Source organism: Drosophila willistoni (genome assembly GCF_018902025.1).
Source record: "Drosophila willistoni isolate 14030-0811.24 chromosome XL unlocalized genomic scaffold, UCI_dwil_1.1 Seg141, whole genome shotgun sequence".
Classification (NCBI taxonomy): domain Eukaryota; kingdom Metazoa; phylum Arthropoda; class Insecta; order Diptera; family Drosophilidae; genus Drosophila; species Drosophila willistoni.
In genome coordinates this window covers 619447-641094 of record NW_025814052.1, presented here as the reverse complement: position 1 = coordinate 641094, position 21648 = coordinate 619447, and the positions used below count along the sequence as shown (strand labels likewise).

General features: G+C 35.8%; 1 protein-coding gene across 1 annotated transcript in view; it reads left to right on the top strand.

Annotated features, from left to right (window-relative positions):
- LOC6649021 (carbonic anhydrase-related protein 10) overlaps nt 1-11909 on the top strand; it is a 40180-nt gene extending 28271 nt beyond the window's left edge. The window contains exons 5-8 of the mRNA XM_023179482.2: nt 7795-7890; nt 8186-8407; nt 11440-11623; nt 11709-11909. Coding sequence (XP_023035250.1) covers nt 7795-7890; nt 8186-8407; nt 11440-11623; nt 11709-11731 — 525 coding nt within the window. The 3' untranslated portion in view covers nt 11732-11909. The remainder of the gene's footprint in view (nt 1-7794; nt 7891-8185; nt 8408-11439; nt 11624-11708) is intronic.
- The last annotated feature ends 9739 nt before the right edge of the window (nt 11910-21648 follow it).

Below are 21648 nucleotides of genomic sequence, written 5' to 3'. Positions count from 1 at the left end.
TGTCCGTCTGTCCGTCCGTCTGTGCGAATGCGTTTTAATCAGCCGTCTTAAGAGCTATCGGGCTAAAAAATATTTTTCGGGGTTTTTTAAAGTATGAGACCCATCAGGATCGGACCACTATATCATATAGCTCTAGAAGAACTAGAAGAAACATTTTCATAAAAATTTGAGTATGCTATGAAATTTACATATGTGATAATATTGGATATAAAACCCCAGATCCCAAAATTTGAATGTGATTGGATAAATATAACACAAGTTACAGTCAATATAATAATCGGCTCTATAATTGATAATGTTGATAAAATTGAATTGATAATCGGCTGCAAATACAGCAAGTCCAAATATATCCCCCTTAGATTTTTCTTGGCTTAGGTTTCTATTTAAAGATGTTTTCGAAAAATTAACAATTATGATGGTTTGATATATGAAAATGTTTGGATTAAATTTCTCTTGTTTTGCTCATTTTTTGTTTGCAGTGTACAATTTGTTGTACTTATTATTTTGACATCAAGCGGCATTTGGCCAGGGCGACACCTTGTGTGTTTTTCGTCTCTCTGTCACACTCTCTCTCTCTCTCTCTCTCTCTCTCTCGCACTTATGAAGAGTATCTTCATCGACCATTTTCTCCATGATTTCCTTGCTGTTCGCTTTATTTAGCCCGACACACAATGTACACATGCATGGTTCCTCTTTGTTTTTGGAAAGCAAGTCCTTGTTTGTTGTTTGGCAAATATGATTTAGTCAGCGTTTTTTTTTTCTTTTTGTTTTTTGTGTGTTTTCATACTATTTTTTGCTTTGTTCATTTTGATGTCAAGTTCAGAGAACTCGACTCGCACATGAGTCGCTCGCTTGAGTTGATTTGCCAGGAGTTTATTAAAAAACAAGGGCAAACGAAATGTAAATATTCCTTTAGCAGGAAGGGTAAATAAACAAGTAAATCGTTTTGTTTCCGCTCTTTTTTTCTCTTACGCTTAGCAAAATGCACAATAAATGGTTTCCATTTTGTAGCAGAGCACAAACCCTTCACCTCCCTAACCCCTAAGCCTGATCCTGATCCTGCTCTTGCCACACCCTTGATGTCAACAGTTTTGTGGCTAGTTTCTTCATTTGTGTGTAATTAGTACATGTCCATTTTTAATTAACTCATATTTTCATATAATGTCAACTGCTTTGTGGCTTCAGTTGCAAGTTGCACTCAAAGACCTGAAAATCAATAATTCTTCTCCCTGTCATGACCTTTGATAAGGGCCAGAAATCCCTCAACGAAATGCCCTCTCAAATGCAGGTACCATTTGTATTGGACATGGACAAGTTTATGTGACAGCGATTCACTACTAAAAGGGTAAGGCAAGGATTTTTCTCGGCCAATTTGACTAGAGTTATTTTTTGTAGGTGCTTTATAATCAACCGATTCATATTGGCAGCATTTCGAATTTACTGTTAGTTTGTTTTGTAGACGTTTTTAATAGATGAAAAGCAATTGCCTTCTAGTGACCTACTATACATATATTTTCCATGAGATTTCTTTCCGTTTTGTGCTTGGTATATTCATTTCCATTTGCCATTCGCTGACTTGTTGGCACCATACGGAGCTATTGTTTTTTTTCTTCATATTTTCTTTTCTTGTCGACTGTCACCAAAAAAAAAAAAAAAAGAAAAAGGAGGCAATCAAATGTAAGCCAAGCCGACGCCAACTTGCAACAACGAGAAAAGTGGCGACAACAAACAAGCAAATAACGTTATAAATCTGTTGCTTGTCAGCAGTTGCCATTGCCGTTGCAGTTGCAGTTTGGTCTGTCGGACTTTTTGAGTCACAAGTCATGACTGAGTCGACTGCTGCCACCAATGTCAACGCAAATTAATTAGAAACTCGGCTGGCGCTGCCTGCAAGATGATGATGCGCCACAAAGTATGCCATGCATTTTGCTTAAATTACTTTTACCATGCCATGAAAGGGGGCAGGGGTAGAAAAAAACAAACGATTTACAAAAATTTAACTGCAATACAATTGGTTTTTTGTTTTTTTTTGTATATTAATATTTGTTTCCTCCACTCTCTCTCTCTCTCTAACTGTGCTTGTGTCTGTTCTAGTCTCTGTCTCTTTGCCCTTCTATAGCCAAAAATTTGATCCGCCTTAATGAATTCGTAATTGGCAATTTTAATTAATCCTTGCAAAATCCATACAAGATTGCAGCCAGTCAGCCAAGGCACCGACACACCGACAGACAGCCGCCCAAAGTCTCGGATTTCACTTGTCGTTGTCATTGGATGCCACACCTGATGAGTGCTGGTAGAACTAGGAAGTTGGTTGATGGGGAAGGGGCGGGGCTACAGGGTTAGGAAACGTCTTAAGAGAAAATCCATCCAGACGTTCGATTTTGATTTGTTTCGGCTTTACTTTTTTTTTTCGTTCGTGGTAATTTAGCACTTGTCTTGTGGCTAAAATTTAATCATTTGTGCGTTGTGCGATGGAATTGAATATGCCAACGGATGAACCTATTTCTCTAGAGATGCACAGTCATTACATTAAATATCTAGTAAAACACGATAGTTTTCTGCTCTGAAACAAAGCAGAGCGTAATTAAACATTTACTTTTCCCTCTGAGATGCAAATTTAAAAATAAATGTGTTTCATTGTCGTTGTTAGACTATATTATTTAGACACGTCTCGTTAACATTCTTTCAGTTCGTCTTATACCCATCAACCAATTATCTATTAAGCCTAAATAATCAATTTTTTGATGGAGAAAAAAGGTTTTATGATATTAATTATAATTGGATTCTTCTTTTTGCCAAACGCGTGTCTGATAACGTAAGAGTGGTTGATGTTCTTTGCGTTTGCTGTCTCATCTCTAGTTTCAATACGTGCGAGTACTTAATGGACTGCAAAGTCCTTTACCTTGCGCTTCCCCTTTTGCACTGATACCAAGTCCCCATTTGTGGTTGCCATTCATCCCCAAGCCATAGCAACCCAAAACCCAAAACTGGCGACCGGCAACCAACCGACAACGGCTTAACCATTAATTTACGCGTTAACCATGAAGTACTTAAATATACAAATGTATCTGTAGCGAAATACAGACCCAGACACAACTACAGAGAGTGAAAATATTTGCTGTTAATGAGATTCAGTTAAATATTTCGACTACTTTTCTATTTTAGCCTCGTTTTGTGTGCTACTTAGCTTTTGCTGTCTCTCAATCTGCGGAAAAATTCATTTAAAGTGCAGCATTTCAGTTAGATTTGTAAGAGTTTTTCATATAATATTTTGAAATTGTACACTTGAGTGAATTAAAATAGTGTTAGAGACGTTCTTCCTAAACTATGCAATAGACAGTGGAAATAGGTTTTTTTTTTGTAACCATAAAATATCTCCTTTATCTAAATAATTGTCTATTCAAAATATTACCAAGGCAAAAAGAAGATTTTAGAAGATCATTTTAGTCTTCAGAATTCTTTGATTGTCTAAATATGTGTAATAAAACAAAATGAAAATTGACCATTTATGGTGTGATAAAGTTTGTTGCGTTAGGGACAGTGACAAAGGAATACGAAGGGTCTAAAGCACCACGAGCACCCCTTGCATCTAACTCATCTAGGGGAGAACGAATCATACATATTTACTTAAGCATTTGTCTAGTATAAATGTCCTAGCAAATCATGTAGATCCAGCTGACATATCCTGAACTTTTGCTCCTGTTAAATAAAAAACAACTAATTCTGTTATTATTACAAATATTATTGAAAATCAAAGACTTAAAAACGAACTTTGTATTATTTTGTATTTGGCCTTTGGCCAGATCTTTTGGCTTCCATCTCTTATCGCCAATGTGTTCGTGTATTCATTTGAGTACTTAGGTTTGCTTTTACTATTGGTGCAGTGCATAATTAGGAAGCAAAGTACTACAAGTGCATAAAGAGACAGGGAGAGCAACCTAAGAAGGACTAGAGACAATGTTACCATAAGTGTGTGTGTGTGTGAATGTGTGTGTGTGCTTGTGTGTGTGTGCAAGTTTCACAATGTTCCCCCAGTGCGCTGTTAAGCTAATTTGCTTCATTTGTCCAGAAAACTGACAGAGTAAGCGGCAACTGGAGCTTGAGAGAATGTTAAAATGGCAACGGACTGTGGGCCGTTTTGTATGGGCCAAGGGTTGTGTGTTAGTCAGTAAGGGGAATATAGGTCTAGGCGGCAAAGTGTTGACATGAGGCCTTGTTCTCGGCCCTAGTGAGGAGCTGTAGTATTTAGCCCCGGCTGGACGATTGGTCATGCCAAGCCAACGTTAACGTGCCGGACAGTGCAACACGAAAGCCAAGTCAACCAGCTGAAAAACACACGCGCAGACCCAGGACATCGCACAGTGGTATACAACAGTACCAAAAATATTCATAATTCTTCCTCTTTTCGATAAGAAAGAAGTCGATATCAAAGAAGTTACAGTTTCAATTACAGTTTGGTGTAATTAAGTAATAATTCGATTCAAGAGATTATTAAAGGCAAAGAGATTTAACTTTTTTAAAATCGATCGATTTTATACATAAAATATAGATAATTCATTCGAACATTCAATATTCAGTCATAGAATTGGAATTTCATTATTTCATTTAACAATAAGAGAAAAATTTGATTGAAATGTATCTTTTGCTGCCCATGGTCACAGATTTTGTGTGTGCCCGTGGGTTGAAGGGCGCAGACATACGAGGGAAAGAGCGAACAATAGCCTAAGCCCGGCCAAGTCAAGCCAAGGCAAAGTTTGCAGCTGGCACCGCATTGGTAGCTTTTGCCTTTTCCACTAGTCTACGCCTGGCTCTCGGTCTGGGTCTGGACTTTGGCTTGGGGTTGGGGTATATGGGTTTGGAATCCATGCAGTGAAAACATGTGTAATTGATCTGATTAAGTTGCCAGTGCCTGTGCCTCTATCCATGTGTGTGTGTGTGTGTGTGTGTGTGGCAAGAAATATGCCAGGTCCTCGCTTTGTGTATGCGGTCTCCTTCCCAAACCAAATAAACAGTCGGACAGACAAACCACTGGCGCCCCTTGCCTCCCGCCTACTACGACGCCAATCTAAGTACTTGGCCCCACCCAACTCCACCGCACCGCAGCCCTCAGCCCTCCTCCATCCATACCCACCCTTTGCTTGTTGGGCTGTCCGACTATTTGCTGGTACTAACTCTTGTTGTTGGCCATGTTTATTTGCTGCCACACGCTTTTGCTGTTTAATGAAACGGAAATATAACATTTTAGTTTGTGGTTAAATATTGTATAATTTTTTACGCACACAAACACATACACACACACACACACACAATACAGGCTAAACAATCAAAGGTAAATGGTGTATGCCAAGTGGATGGCTTACCGTTATGTTTTAATCACTCTAACTATCTCTTCTCCATAAAATTGTTTTGTCCCGCCGCTCTCTGGGAATTATTTGTTTATTTATATTAAAGTACTTTAAGCTGGTTTTAAGTAGCATTACAACAAAATTCCAAACCATTTATGAATTAAATGCAATATTTTGCATAATTTTTCCATAATTACAGTTTATTCTTTAATTCGTTAATTATGCAGCCCTTTGACTGATTAGAGTTCATTAAGAAATTTCAAGTCAATTACGATTTCATATCGAAATTGTCTTTCTAAATGTCATTCAATTCTTTACTCAAAGAACTAGACTAGAAGCATTCTTTTTGAAAGACTTGGAATTGGAATAGGAAAATTGAAAGAATTTCAAAAGTTATAATAAAATCTATTTTAAATAAATTTAATGAACATTTGGGTCGATAAAATATTTCTACAAATTTTCATGACATTGACAACAATTTATAAAGGAATTCAACACTTGCTGGCTTAAAAATTAATTGTATAATTTAAATTTTCTACATCTCTAGAAACCGCATTCTTTGCTTTCTCTCTCTTCCTCTCTCCCTCTTTCTCACTCTCTCTCTCTCTCTCTCTCTTTCTCTTTTGTTCTATCCACACGTGGTTATCTCGTATTCATTTGTATTCGCTTTTGCCATTTCTTTTTAAAGTTTCAAGCATTTTAATTTAATTTAAATTTTATTTGGTTTACTGAGTATGCATTAAAATTGCAGTATGGAGTTTTTTAATATTTAAATGCACTCTACCCGTCTCTATCCATTTCTCTCGCACACATTTCGTGTTGTCTCTATCTTGCTCAGCTGTTATCTTGTTCATGTCTCTTTATTCTAGGTTTTTTTTGGGTTTTTGTTTTCTGTTGGGTTTTTCCCCTTTTTTTTTTTGGGGTTTTCTCGTTGCAATTAAAACAAAAAACAAGAGAAAAATGTTGGAAACTGGAACTGAACAACGATTAACTGCTGTGACTCATGTGTAAGCGTGCCACACCCACCGCCCATGCTATAACTACTACAACTATTACTATAAGATTCACCAGCAAATGTGGTCGGCATCGGCTTTTCACTGCTTCTTCTGCTTTTATTATTATTACTATTATTTTTATTATTTGCACTATTGTCTGCAGAATTCTCTCTATTGCCATTTCGTTTTCTACTTTTCTTCTCTAAAGAATGCACTCCACACTTCATATACCACACACACAGACACAGACACACACACACACACACACATCGTATACCAAAATCCAACAAAATCCAAACACATACATATGCAAACGCTTTTTGCGAGGGTAACAACAAATACATATAAATTTAATCGATATTAAGTAGCATTGATTAAAAATAACTTTCTAATCTAGGGCGCCTAATAATCGATAAAGATTTGAAAATGTACCTACTTCAATTTAGCTTAGTTATATTTAATGTTTAGTCATTTCTTCTCTTAAGACATCCAGAATCGAGAAATACTTTTGGATATATCAAGTGCAAACATCCCTGGTCCACTTTAATATCAACCAAATCTAATCCAAGTAGTCCACCAGGTCCAACTCTTTGTTTCTTTACGAACTCACCTCGTTTGCCAATTGCTTGCTATTCATTTTGTGGTATTGCGCTCTTCTTCGTCGTCTGAAGGCGTTTTGCCTGCCGACATGAAACAAAAGTGCAAATGCATATTTATACTTGGTCATCTCTGTAAGTGTAAGTGTGTGCGTGTGTGTATACATACATACATATATGGTTTCTGCCACATTCCCATTCTACACCATATACACCCCTCTTACCGCCCCATCATTTGCCAGCCTGCCTCGCAGTGCTTTCCTATTTTCTTCCATGTTTGCCTAAAAGCAAAATATTTGTTGTTACGTTACTTGATCTCGCCTCACCATGTCTCTGTCTCTGTCTATGTGTATGGGTGTGTGTTTGCTTTCATGTATTTGTATTTGTCTGCATTTTGTTGATAGTTGGGATTATTTTGTGGCAATTTATGCGAAACAAGGCGAAAGCTTTTGCCCATGGTCCATCTCACAACTGACCAACTCTTACGGCTCCTGTCTTCCTTTCCTTCATCTCTTACTCTTCGTTTTCTTGTTCAGACACGCCTCCTATTTTCCTGTGTGTGTGTGTGTGTGTTAGTCGGTTGTGTCGCCGGCTTTTGTGTGCATTTGGGCTTAAATTGAGCAACAATAAAGTTTGGCCACAAAGGCAAACAACTGTAGCTCTAGGAATATGTGCGGGAGGTAGTAAAAATAAAAAAAAACACAAAAATGAGAGAGAATAAAACAAAAAACTTTTCAAAAAAAAAGAAGAAGAGATAGTTTTTTATACTTCTTCCTCTTCATCCTTAACGTTAACTTCTTCTACTTTTTATTCACTATGAAACTTTCTCTTCGCTTCTCTTCTCGTTCTTTTTTGCAGATACAAATATTTGGCTACAATTCACAGTTATATGCAAATTTCTCCGATGCCCTGAATCGTGCCCAGGGCATTGTAGGCGTATCCATATTGCTCCAGGTAACCAACAGAATTGCCAACATTCAAAAATAGCACAAACAAAAAATGAATATGAAAACAATAAAACAAAAAGACAGAATATTATTTTCCTAACTGAAACTTGCTTTAAGTATTTTCTTTTCAAATTCATTTATAATTCTCAAATATATCCTAAATCTAATCAAATGATTTAAATTAAGAATATTTCAATAATTATACAGTTTATTTCAAATTTTTGTTTTACAAATCGTTTAAAAACCTTTTTAACTCAACTTTGAAAGTATAATCTCTCTTTTTTTTATTTCCTATGAAACAGTTGGGCGATCTCTCCAATCCTGAGCTGCGAATGCTGACAGACCAATTGGAACGTATTCGATATGGCGGCGATGAGGCATTCGTTAAGCGTTTATCGATACGAGGTCTATTACCGGATACGGATCATTATATGACCTATGACGGATCAACAACAGCGCCCGCTTGCCATGAGACGGTAACCTGGGTGGTCTTAAATAAACCCATCTATATAACCAAACAACAGGTGAGTTGTTGTCTCACTATGCTGGGCATAATATTAGCTACAGGTTATTAGTAGTCTTTAAACGAATTGATGATGACAATGTATTTCTTTCAGTGTAATAGTGTAATTAATGGGTTAATTGCAATTTTAGTTCATGTCACCCTCAGCTTCCTGTCTCAATCGCTGTCTCTTTCTTACCAACTCTTTTGGTCTCTTGTTCTTTTGGTCATATCGCTTTTCCTACGCTGTCTTTTTCTCTCTCTCTCTCTCTCTCTCTCTCTCTATGGCGGTGTTACTTTAATTTGGTAAATTATGTTTTGCCAGCAAGGTGCAGTTGCCCCTTCTTTCCTCGCTCTGTTGACATGCAGCCACTAAATTACATTGCCGTCTCGCTGTCTGGCAATGTTCTGGCTCTCGCTCCGGCTATGGCTATGGCGCTGGCTCTGCTGCCGGTCCTAGTCCATGGCATGCCTCTGCCTTTGGTTCTTCAGTCTGGCTGGTCCTCTATGGCGCTGCCACAAGTTGTAATCATGTGCCCATGGGTGCCATTGAGCTTGTTGAAGTTTTTATGAGTCTGCCACGGTTTTTGGTCTCAGCCAGAAACACCAACCAGTGAGAAAGTGAGTGTGTGTGCGAGAGAGAGAGAGAGAGAGAGAGAGAGAGAGAGAGCAAGAGACAGAGGATGTACATAAATGCAACAACCGTGTGTGTACCTATGTGTTCCCCACTCCTTCTTCAGTTTTACCTCCACAACCATTTCTATCTTTCTCACTGTTTACATTGTTTACACGTACGCCGCTGGCCATCAAGCCACCACCACCCTCCCCACCCTCCCCTTACCGCTCTCCATCACCTTGCAGCATCCCTCCAACGCCTCTTCCCTCATGCATGTTGGCGTCTTTATTACAGCACTGCACTTAATAAACATTTGCGTTAAATTTTTTTCCAACCATTTTTTTTCCGCTTACTCTTTTTTTCGTTTTCGTTTTTGTTTTTTCTTTTGCTTTGAGTTATGGTTACTTGCCACTTTGTTGCAACTTAATTTAAAACTTAAATGAAATTAGCTAATAAAACAGAGAGACACACACAGACAACGGGCATACTAATTTATAAACATTAGATGGCCATCAGTCAAAAAACAAAAAACCATCAAGGAAAACGAAAGAAAAAAAAAAACAAATGAAAATGAAAAGTAGGTTACGTGGTCAGAATGGTGGAAAGCAAGGATGTAAAAGAAAATCCCCCACCCAATGACAATATTTTTAATATCTTGGCATGGCAATTATCCACGTATGTTTTCGATTATCATTTCTATTAACTATATCCAGTTTCAAGGATTAAAAAACTTTAAGCTTACAAAAACGTTGAAAAGTTTCATGAGTTTGCATATAAGAGCAAAGAAAAAGTTAACTTAACAGTAGAAAGGACTCGAAAAAATAAAACTATTGAAAAAAATATGTAATATTTGTAACTAAATTCAAGAATAGTTTGATCAAAGTTGGAAAATCTTCATTTTTAACATCATTAATTTCAGGAATATGGAATTCATGTTGACTTAGTTTTAAAAGCTTTAAGTAATTACACCAGTGGGCATAAATCTATGACGTTCATTGTTTTGGATCTTAGTTCTGAAATTCTCGGATTCAAAGTAATTCTATTAAGAGAACTTTTTAGTAATTTGTTAGTTATAGCATTTAGATTATGAACCGAAAATGTTGTCATCTCCGTTTTTTGCCTTTTTTCTAAAGACTTTATGGCTGGTTAAATAGTTATGACCTTTTTCTATAATATCTTGAATTTTTCACGGACACTTATATAAAGTATCTTAAAATTTACTTTGAAATCTTAATGTTCATTTTGGGTCGTTTGATAGAGTCCGTTTTAATACTTTCAGCTATTTTTTTTTTGAACTACGATAGAAAATGAATTGAATTTTCTGTCAAATGATATATTTTTAAACAAAATCCAATAAAAATTAGTTAGGTACTGAACACATAACATAAAAAAAACTACCTACAATTTTTTCTTGGTTTTCTAAAAGAAAAGAACGAATAAAGCTATTCTCATTACATGCAATTATTTATTGAATACTACACTACTTCCATTTCAACTAAACTGACTTAAGTTCACTTAATAGGACACTGGGAAACTTTACCGGGCCAAGTGGATAGGTTTAGATGTAGATAAGTCCGTTTTTCAAGACGTTCAGGCATAATTATCAATCAATTTTTATCGAATGTTTTTTCTTAAAGCTCTTCAGAGACAAAATCATGCTTGTGCTAAATTGCTAATCCTAAAAATAAGCACAGACACAAGAGAAGTTGACAAGGAAGCGTCAAAAATTGGTTAAAAGTAAACCAACTACAACGCACACACACACACAGACACAACAACAACAACACTAGCATCGGCAGCAGCATCACCATCAACATCGAGTCAATAACACTTAATCTACTCAATCTGTTTATCAATTGACTTCCGTCAGAAAGCGCTTTTCATGACAACATTGGCCTGGCTTGGTTGATGTTGATTGGGGGGCGGGAGTGTTGGTTAACTGGCAGCAATCCCCCTTCAAATCTCCTTCATCAGTTTGTGTGTGTGTGTGTGTGTGTGTGTGTGTCCGCTCAAGTGTAAATTAAGTTGTGCACGTGTGGGATATGTCAGTGTGGTGATGTGTCGCCGGCCAAAAAGTATGCAACACTAAATGCCACTCAAGGCATATTAAGAACCGCGATACCGCACATGAAACCTTTTCAGCCACCAATGTGGTACGGTGTGCTGTGCTTTGGTGGGGTGGGCGTGGCGTGGTGTGGTGTGGTGTGGCGTTTGAATTTTGTGGGTGGTGCTAAATTGTTATTTGGCAAATGGGCAGAGCCTGAGATAACGAAAACATGATAACAAAAAAACCGTTGACATAGCAGTAATTTTTTGGGGTCCATTTTCGGAAACGGAAACTTTCATCATCATAAAATTCATAATTTCATTTACCTTGTTTGTATTAATATTATTATTATTATTTTTCTTTAATGTTGTTGTTTTCATTTTCGTTGCAGTTACACGCCCTGCGCCGTCTTATGCAAGGCAGTCCTGATCATCCGAAAGCACCGCTGGGTAATAATTATCGGCCGCCACAGCCGCTATTACATCGGCCCATTCGCACAAATATTGACTTTAAGACGACGAAAACAAACGGCAAAGCCGCCTGCCCCACCATGTATCGGGAGGTCTACTACAAAGGTAAGTAATCAACGACTAAAACTAAACAAAACATTATCAATTTAACTTTAATTTTTGGGAATACATTTTAATCTTTTACTTTTAGCGACCAGTTGGAAACAGAACTAGAAGTCAATGCACCACATAACTTAAGCACGTAAGAACGTAACGTAACGTAAGACGTTTATGGCGTAAGTAGTGTGCGGTGTGCGCAACAGGAGCTTCCACTAAACATATAAACAGCAAAATTTACAAAAACCAAAAAACAAAAACAAGAAAATCAACTTCAAGGCGATTAGAAAATGGCAAACAACAAAAATTAAACACATAAAACAATTGAAAATAATTGAAGTTTAAGAGAAAAACCAAGAAGAAAAGAAATGAATAAAGTAAAGAGTAAAGAAATCATGAAATTATTAGAACAACCTACCTAAGAAAACGTAGCATTTAATGTGATTTTTTTCTTCGAATCAAAATGAAATTGATTCACATCTAATGTAATGAGTCTGTGTGTATGTGCTGGCGTTGTTTTTTTTTTCCATAATGTGTGTGTTGTTTTTTTTTTTTTTTTGGGCTTAGGATTAAGCACAATTAATAACCATAGCATATTGTACATTATAATAGGTGAGATAAAAACATAAAAAAATAAAAATAAAAGTAAAAGTGAACAAAAACGAATACAAGATCGAATAAAATGAATACCAAAATTACAATTTTGGCAAACCGAAATTAATATACCCTTGCAGATTCTAGACTCTAAAGATTGTTAAACAATCGATTGATGCAGTTGTCCGATTAGCCTGCCAAATTTATCGATCGATAACGATAAGTTTGTAGAAATGGCTCTAATTTTTATTGAGCATCGATCAATCGATCAATTTACATAGTTTGCAGCTTAATTTCCTTTGAGATTGTTTGAATTACTTTAGAATAATGTAAATCAGGTATTTATAGTATATTCCATATATACTTATATACATAGAAAGAAAATTCGGAGAATTCATTTTGTAAGAAACTCATTTTCTGCAAGAGTATAGTAGAAATAGAATAGTTATCGTCAATCATTAAAGTAAATCCGCCATACAGATACACACACACACATATATATATATATATATATATATATACTAGCGAATGTTATATACATATACATACCAAAGAATACAAAAGAAGATATATAAATATAGAATGCATTATGCAAAACCCACCCGTGCTACATATTATAAACATAAACATATACTAACTAATAATAAAACCAAAACTCACAAAAAAAAAAGAACAGAAAAACAAAGTATAACTGAAATCCTGACATAATCATTTATTTGTATGTACGTATATATATACAAATTGTGTATAGAGAAGAAGAGTCAAGCCGAAAGGGAATAAAATCAGATTCTATTCATTATTTGTATTATCCATATCATAGCTGAACCAGACTAGGGCCTAGAATTTGTTTGTGTGTGTACAGTATGTTTCTAATGAAAACCAATACCCAAATAGAAATACATTGATATGCAAACAAAACTATCAATATACATATATACATAACATTGAAATGCAATAATAATAATAATAATACAATGATAATCGCATAGCAGCAAACATATAAAATATGGCTTAAATCAGTTTTCAAACAAAATAATATGTAAAAAAAGGAAGCACGGATTGCAGCCCCAAAAAAACAAAAAAAAAATTATTAAACATTTGAGTTTTAAAAATTTGAATTAGTAAGGTAAACTATTTGTGTTTCGAAAAACTATTTCTTGAATTCCAGTTGGCCAATTAGCAGGGAAAGTGAATGTGTGGTTAATGGAGTTGAGATGAAAATTTCAAGCTGATTACAATATCCTGATAGCATTTGAGGTAACAAGTTCTATTTCTATTGCATTAAGAAATTGGTTAGCCAAAAACAGAACTAGTAAATAACACCTGCATTAGCCTTGCCATCTTCACTCATTTAGCAAAACGTAGCATTTAAATGCATTTGACCACAGAACATTTCTCCAGCCCGAGCGACCCGTTATGATGCCATCTTCTGGTAGTAACTCAGCCATGGGCAGAGGGGTCGGATGGGGTGGGGTGGGCGGCAGGACCTTATCTTGCAACTGCATCAAGCCTAGACCCAAACTCTCCAAAAACTCAAACGGAATGGAACCAAAAACCGACACCGACAACCGAAATACCATCCTCCTACCCCCATCCCCCTCTCTTCGGTCCCACCGCATATGCCATACAATGTCCCTTATCGAACACACAGCGAAATGCAACATGAAACCACAAAATCTGTTGCGGTTATTTAAAATCACGTTTAAATACGAAAGTGCTGTAGTTAGTGGCGCGCAGTTTCTGCATAAAAATGAACTTTTATGGCCAAAAGGGAAATTATTACGTATACGTAGCGTGGCCAGGGACATGGCCGAAAAAGTGGCCAACACACACACACACACACAAATTTTCTCCACATTTTAGAGGGCTGTGCTGGGTTAGTTGACGTTATGCTCGAGAAGGACGAATGGTTTGCTTCGGTGCGGAGGAGAGGAAATGGCGGTATATAAAATCACATAATAATTTGTATAAATATTTGCATTATTTTAGCTCTAGCCAGACTTTTGTGCTTTTGTTGTTGTTGTTGTTGTTTTTTTTGCCTTTGCATTGCGTTCTGTATATTATTTTTCCATATTTTGTGTGTGTGAAAAACTTTTTTGTATTTTTGCATTGCTTTTTATTTCATATACAATTTTATTTCTTTTTTTTTTTGTTTTTGTTTTATTTATTTTTATTTTGTATTTTTTTTATGCATCGAGGGATTTGCCAATGGAAAATTATGACTTAAATTAATACATTTCAAATGTAATTTATTTATGTGAAATGCATTGCAAACTCGGGCTTAACAGCAGCCACCAAAAAATATATTCCGAGTGGAAAAAAACCAACCAAAACGCCCACCAGATGGTTCCGCCATTTGACCGATTTTTTTTTTGCATTTGCATTCTGTAGGAAATACCCTGTAGGAAATGTATTTCTAGTTAAGAAGTCAACTAAACGACATGACAGTTTTTTTTAGATAATTTTAGTTTCCCTTAAAAAACACAACCTTTGAAAATCAATATAATTATTGGAAACAATCGTAGTTCGAATTAAAATTGTTTCTTTCTTTATTCGAAAAAGGGTCAATTGATCATTAGAAACTGAACAGGAATTCTTTTTTCCTTTTTCGAGTATTTCAAAAGCATTTGCAGAGTATTTTCACAGTCGTTGCTGATATTCTATTTATTTTTTATTTAATTTCATTTTTGCTGGCTGGGCCGCTGCGTGCCATGCAGCTGCAAACTCAATTCCAACTTTCTGGCTGACTTTCAATCAATCAAATGGTTGGTTTGGGTTACTGGTTTGGAGGTAGATGGGGGTGTTTGAACAGATTGGTGGGTGATGGGGGGCAGTGAAACTGATTTGCGGTGGAACACACTCGGCAGTGGCAGGAAGAAAGCAAATGGCAATACGAAACTGACCACGGTCAGTGGCATATGTATATATTGGCGGCAGGCAACCGCAGAGACTCGGCATTGGCATCGGACTTCAAACTTGGCCATATTAACCTTTTGCCAGCCTTTAATTTATTTGTTATTTATTTGTATGCACACAAACATACACACAATAAACTGGGAAAGCCGTCACTCTTATAGGCCAGTTTATATTTATGGGCAATACAGAGACATAGAGAGAGAGAGAGAGAGAGAGAGAGAGGGCGAGAGAGAGAGTGGGAGGAAGAGCCAAGCAATATGGTAATTTCCTGAACTGAACTCTCAGTTTCTTGTTCAACACATATTGAACTTTCTTTTAATTTATTAATGCAATTACAGATCTTAATTTGCAACTTAGTTCTATCGTATATTGATCACATTATAGCCACATATTTTCAATTTCTATCACAGGATATATGTCTGTCCATCATTGATTAAATTTTAGTTGCTATAGAAAGGATATTTTTGCTTATCAATGAAAATTACTAAACTGGCAACGTTTCTTTCATATTTCTTTATGATAGCCATAAAAAAATTGTGGCAAAAACATTTTTCTTTCGTGCATTCGCAATGCATATATGAAAATTGTTATTTGAATTTTGTATATTTTGTATTGGCAGCCAAGTAAGAGAGAAATAAAGTGTCCAAGTGACTGCGATAAAAGCCAACATCGATCAAGTTAAGGGGCCACTTTTCGGTCATTGGTAAAAGTGACAAATTCATGCACATTTATTACAATAAAAAAACAAAAGATATAAAATTGACATACAGATAGATATACAAACAAATATACATACACACATATACATAGATACATATTTGGGATATAACTCTATTGCCTATGGACAAATTCATAGACGTTATCGTTTTGCATTTAATGGAAAGCCATCAAAGTGTCAAATTGGTTTTATTAACCGATTAGATCGATCAGAGCCCAACAAATTTTACAGTATGAAAGTTTATCTAACTATTGTACACACACACACACACATACGAAAGATATTGACGTATAGGCAAGTGTCTGTCATATATAAATATGGCTTTAAAGTTGAATTTCGTGTTTTCCAATTATGCAAAATTCATTATCGATTGTCCAAGATGCAGTAATTGAAACGATGTGCAAAATGCTAAACAAACCAGTTGCTTGTTGTGGGGAAAAAACAAACATATTTCTAAAAAGAAAATCTATTTTTCAATACTCTGTAACTCAAACGAATTTCCCATTTATATATAACTTAATATATGTTATTTTTGCAGCGTCTTGATTAAAATATCCTAAAACTTATAGTTGAACAATTTGCATTGTTGTTGCCGATCAGTTCGCATTTGTTTTGGAATTCTATTCCAGGGTATATGATTGGAATGCGGATATTGTTGAAAGATTATGTAACAAACGATTGCAGTCAATTACATTTGAACACTTTGCGGAATCGTAAGCAACTGAATCGTCTTAACTCTGGATATCGATAAGACAAGACTTAAGATTGTCTCAAGCCACATATTGACATTTTATAAAGGCATTAATACTGAGCCTTTTTTTTAAACATTTCCAAAAATTATTTATGCTTAAAAAGTTCGATTTCTTTATTTTTAGCAGAAACAAATTTCCAAAATCTTCAAACAAACTATTAGTTTTGATTATTTGTTAAAAACGTGCAAGGCTTAAGATGTTTGAAACTTCAAGTTCAAGAGGCACATCCTAGACATATGTATTTACGATCAAATCAAGTTAAAAACTAAGAAACAAAAATCCATTGCATACTTTCGGGAGTAATGTAAGATAAATATTCGTTAAATTGCCCTTTAAGAGTTTTGAAGAATTTAAAGAATTTATTTTATCTCTTTCTATTTGGAATCACTTCAGCCACAGACATAATGATGTTAGCCAACTTTGAGATCTGTCTATGGGTGTGTTGTGTGTGTGTGTGTGTGTGTGTTAGTGTGTGTGTCTGTATTGTATTGTATGTAGGAGCTACTACTAATTTAATTATGTAAATGAAATTGAATTTGAGCATATTTGTTGTGGGCAGTTCATAAATTTTACCATTAACCCAAAACCCTGTCCCATCATCATTTTCGCGTTTTTGGTCGGCATGTAAATCATATTACAATAAAATGCATAGCATTGAGCGGCAAGCAACATGGCACGGCAGCAATGCACTTAATTATGACATCATTAATTTTTAATAATGACAATTTTGCGACAATAAATCACTTAACTAACACAAATGCAAATTATGCCAGACAAACTGTGGATGGGTGAGAGGGGGAGTTGCCTAGAATGGTTGCGGGTTGGTTGGCGGCGAGCATCGCGAAACCATCAACATGTATGAAATTAGTGTAAAATTTAAACAATATGTGTGTGTGTGTGTGTGTGTGTGTGTGTGGGAGTGTAAGTGGTATTTGTATGTGTGTTTGTGTGTGTATCCTGTGCGTGGCATAAACAAATAAACAGATTGACTATACTCTTCCTCGTCCTCATCCACACAGCAACATCCTGTGTCCAGTGTTGTGTGTCCTTTGCCTTGTCCATGGCATTGAGTGATGGCATTCTAGCAGAAGGATGACTTCCACTCTCTCCTCGCCTGAATTTAATTAATCTCGCTACCGTCAGTTGCACACAATTGCAATTAACTTGCAACACTCGCATAATTACAGGCGACCTCATGTTTTGCTACTTATCAGCATTAACATTGCCATAGAGCAAGAGGCAGAGAATGTCAGAGAGAGAGAGAGAGAGAGTGAGAGAGAGAGAGAGAGAGAGAGAGAGAGAGAGAAAAAGAGACGCAGTGACTATGCTAGAGGCGTAGAATGCATGCCTAGAAACCAAAAGGTAGACTAACTAAATGCCACATACACTAATATGATACAATTAACTTTCCTTCATTTATTTGCAATATATTATTATATTTCAGTTTGCTGTACAGTGAGCTCTCTTTCAGATGCACTTCATTTCACTAAATCAATCTATGTATATATCGTTTCAGCGTTCTCAATTTAAATGATTTTGTATTTATTATAGATTTGGCTTTTCTATGTTTAACACAAATTAGTTAGTTGAGACTTTTAAAACAGGATTCGAAGGATTCAATCGATTTCGATTAGTTTTTATCGATCTTTTTTTCTTGAGTTCCTAATCTCACATACCCGAGTTTGTAAGAGCTAAATAATTGCTGGGTATAATAAGCGACAGGCTCACTTTGGCACATGTCGTTCCTGCGTGTTTGCATGTGTATTGAGGTGTGTGTGCGTATGCATGTGTCTGCGTATGTGTGTGTGTGTGTGTGTGTGTGTGTGTGTGGGCAGTGGTTGGCTCATTGGTCATTTGGTTGCTGCTTGGTTGGTGTTAGCGGTTGCTCGTCATCGTCATCATCAAAGTTGTTGCTGTTGCTGTTGTTGTTGGTCAGCGACTGATTGCAAATGTGTTGTTGTTGTTGTTGTTGTTATTGCTAATGTCGGTGGTGTTGCCGCCTTGTGGTCAACAGAGTCACCTGCCACAGTTCCCATTCCCGATGCCCGATGACGTCGCTGCAAATTAACATTTTGTAACGCGCGTTTCGGTTGCTGCCGCATTTTCATTTCGCACTTTCCCCCTCTCGTTCTATTTTCCAACTCTCACACTTTCTCCACCCCTCCTCCCCGACAGCACTCTCCCAGCCTTCTATGTCTTCCCTGTCTCTGTGGGTATGTGTGTGATATGCATTTGACATGAGAACTGGACATTGCGATTGTCGTTAACCTCCGACCCTCGACCTCTGCTCACCCTCTTCTCTTCTCATTTCACGTTGACGATGCTTTTGTGGCAAATTGTTGTATTTGCACTTGATTGCCAAATCAAATATTTGTTGCACATGGCGGCTGCGGCTGTTAAGGGGGCGTCAAGCTGTCGGAGATGGGCGTGGCATAGCTACACATACATCTGTGCATATACATATATGTATTTATGTAGAATGTAGGCTTCCATTTCACATATAAATAAATAATCAAATACTTTGGGGAATTTTTAGTCCGAACAAGGCGTACATGTGTGTGTATGTGTGTGTGTGTGTTTATGTGTGTTTGGCTTTAAGTGGCGCTAGTTGATTAAATTAGATAAATTTAAATTGAAATCAAATTCGAAAAGAAACAGCAACTCATTCAAATCGATTACTGTTAACTATAGCTTTTAGTTTAAATAATACTCTAATTAATTTACACCATTTTGAGGTTACACCCCCCTAAAGGTATACTACACTTTGCAAGTTCTGCTCAATAGTGGCATTAAAACCAACTATCAATTTCCTTAAAATCTTTTTAACTAGTTCAAATTAAGTTCCAAGTGAGAAAAATCAGCTCTCAGCTATAGAAAATCAAAAAAACATTTTTTTTTTATTATTTTGCAATTTTGTAACTTTAATTATACTCAATCGACCATTTTCAGTCGTAAAAGCGTTAATTGATCGAAATTTTAATCAAATTCTTAATTCATAAATCGATCAAAATAAAAATAAAATGAATGAAAAAAACAAAAATGTTCAATTAAGTAAATGAAATGAATAATGTAATTCCAATATAAACAAATTAAACAAATAGGATAATAAACTAAAATAATTCAATGTTAACTTGTAGAAAAAGATCTTAAATAAGTAATGAAATATAAAAACAAAGTGTTCTCTGTGTTTTTTAAGTTGTACAAATTTATATAAAAATTTATATGATGTTTATATGAGAATAACATAGATGAATTACAACAAAAGAAGCCGAAACTTTGGTGAACCGAAGTTCTAATACCCTTGCCATTGAAAATATGTGAATGTAAAGAAGAAGAGCTGGTGAATTTTCGATAGTCCGTGTGAGGTCTTATCGATTGTTTGAACTTTCGAGTGTTGTCGTATTAAAAATGATTTAAGTGGTCAGCTATAAATCCATATTAATATGGGTACTCAACTAATTTTGGCAAAGGTATCAAAAAACACAAACCAACTGATGTTTCTTTTGTAAAATTAGTAAGCTTGAACCATAATCATCAGAATATTTATACGATTAACACATAAATATATATATATGTACTTGTAGTTACTATAAATATAAATTGAAAATCTAAAATCAAACTGCTTATATACATATATATGTTTATAAAGGTATATACATATATATATATGTAAGGCGAATAAACACCAACTGTGTGTAGTGTAGTGTAAAGGAAGAATATTAAGTTATATATTAGGGGTAAATTGTGCACCCTTTTAACCATATAAGCTTTCATTTTTGTTGTGTGTTTGACATTAAAAAGGCATTAATAATAATAGTAATAATAAAAAAAATACCGTAAAAAAAACCAAATGATTTAGTGTGTAAAAAGACATAATATACTAAAAAACATACATATATATACACCTACATATAGAGAAATATATATGTATATACATAGATATATATATATACTATGATTATATATGTGTTTGGGGAAATAACAAATATACGAGCATATATACAAAACGGAGGTGAAACATTTATTGATCATCTTGCTTCATTTTATTTTTCAGATTTAAGCCTCAAGCTGTAGGAAATTACCTGTAACATTATACCACCTTCTCCTTCTACTCTCTTTCTCTCTGTCTTCAAAAAAAAAAAAAAAAACAAAAAACTAATTTCCGACACGCCTATAAGAAAGAAGGAGCCTCCTTGACACAATGTCATACAATTAAAAAAAGAAAAAAGGAAAGCCCAACGAACGCTCACAAGGAAGCCCCACAAATGTTCTACATTAGTTTTGGTGTTTTTCTAGTTCTCTATTCAAAGACTCGCAGAAGGAAAGAAATTCGCCCTCAGGTACTCCAATAGTTTTACAGTACTCCAAAAGAAAGGGAAACGAAAAGCGAGAAAAAAAAAATACACAAAAAAAAGACACCCAAATGAAATAAATATAATAAGATGATAAAATGGATTTTCATGTTGGCCAAGTTTATGTATGTTATTGTTACCAGACGATAAAAATCTCTTTCATTTCCCATTTGAATTTGCCGCCGTATGCCTCTCTAGAGTCAGAGTGAGAACCAGGAGAAGGAACGCATCTTATCAGCCAAACATAAAAAAAGAAGCAAAGATGAAAACAAAAACCAAACGAAACGAAACGAAACGAGGAGGCTGTAACGAAATAAATGCCGGATATCCGGACGCCCCTTAGGCCAGATGGCGGTGTTAATAGGCGCACGACAATAACAACACGAGAGAGAGGAAATTTGTTAAACAAACGCCATCAGCCTCCTCTCAGTCATGACCCCTCAGGAGCAACTCAATGGGGTGTGAGTCGTTGGGGTCTGAGGGGTCTGGGGAGCTTAATAGATTTGCCAGCAGCTTCTGTTGGCATTAAGGTCTTTCCTTCTTTAACATTTCTGGGCATATTCTTAGTTCCCGTTGGGTTCAATGAACGCTTTTGTGTTGTTTGCTTATTGATTTTGGTCTGCTCCTATCTTCTAATTTGTGACGTTTTCAGTTTCAGTTTCATGGACAAAACTGAAAAAAAATCCGCACCCCCTCCCCCCA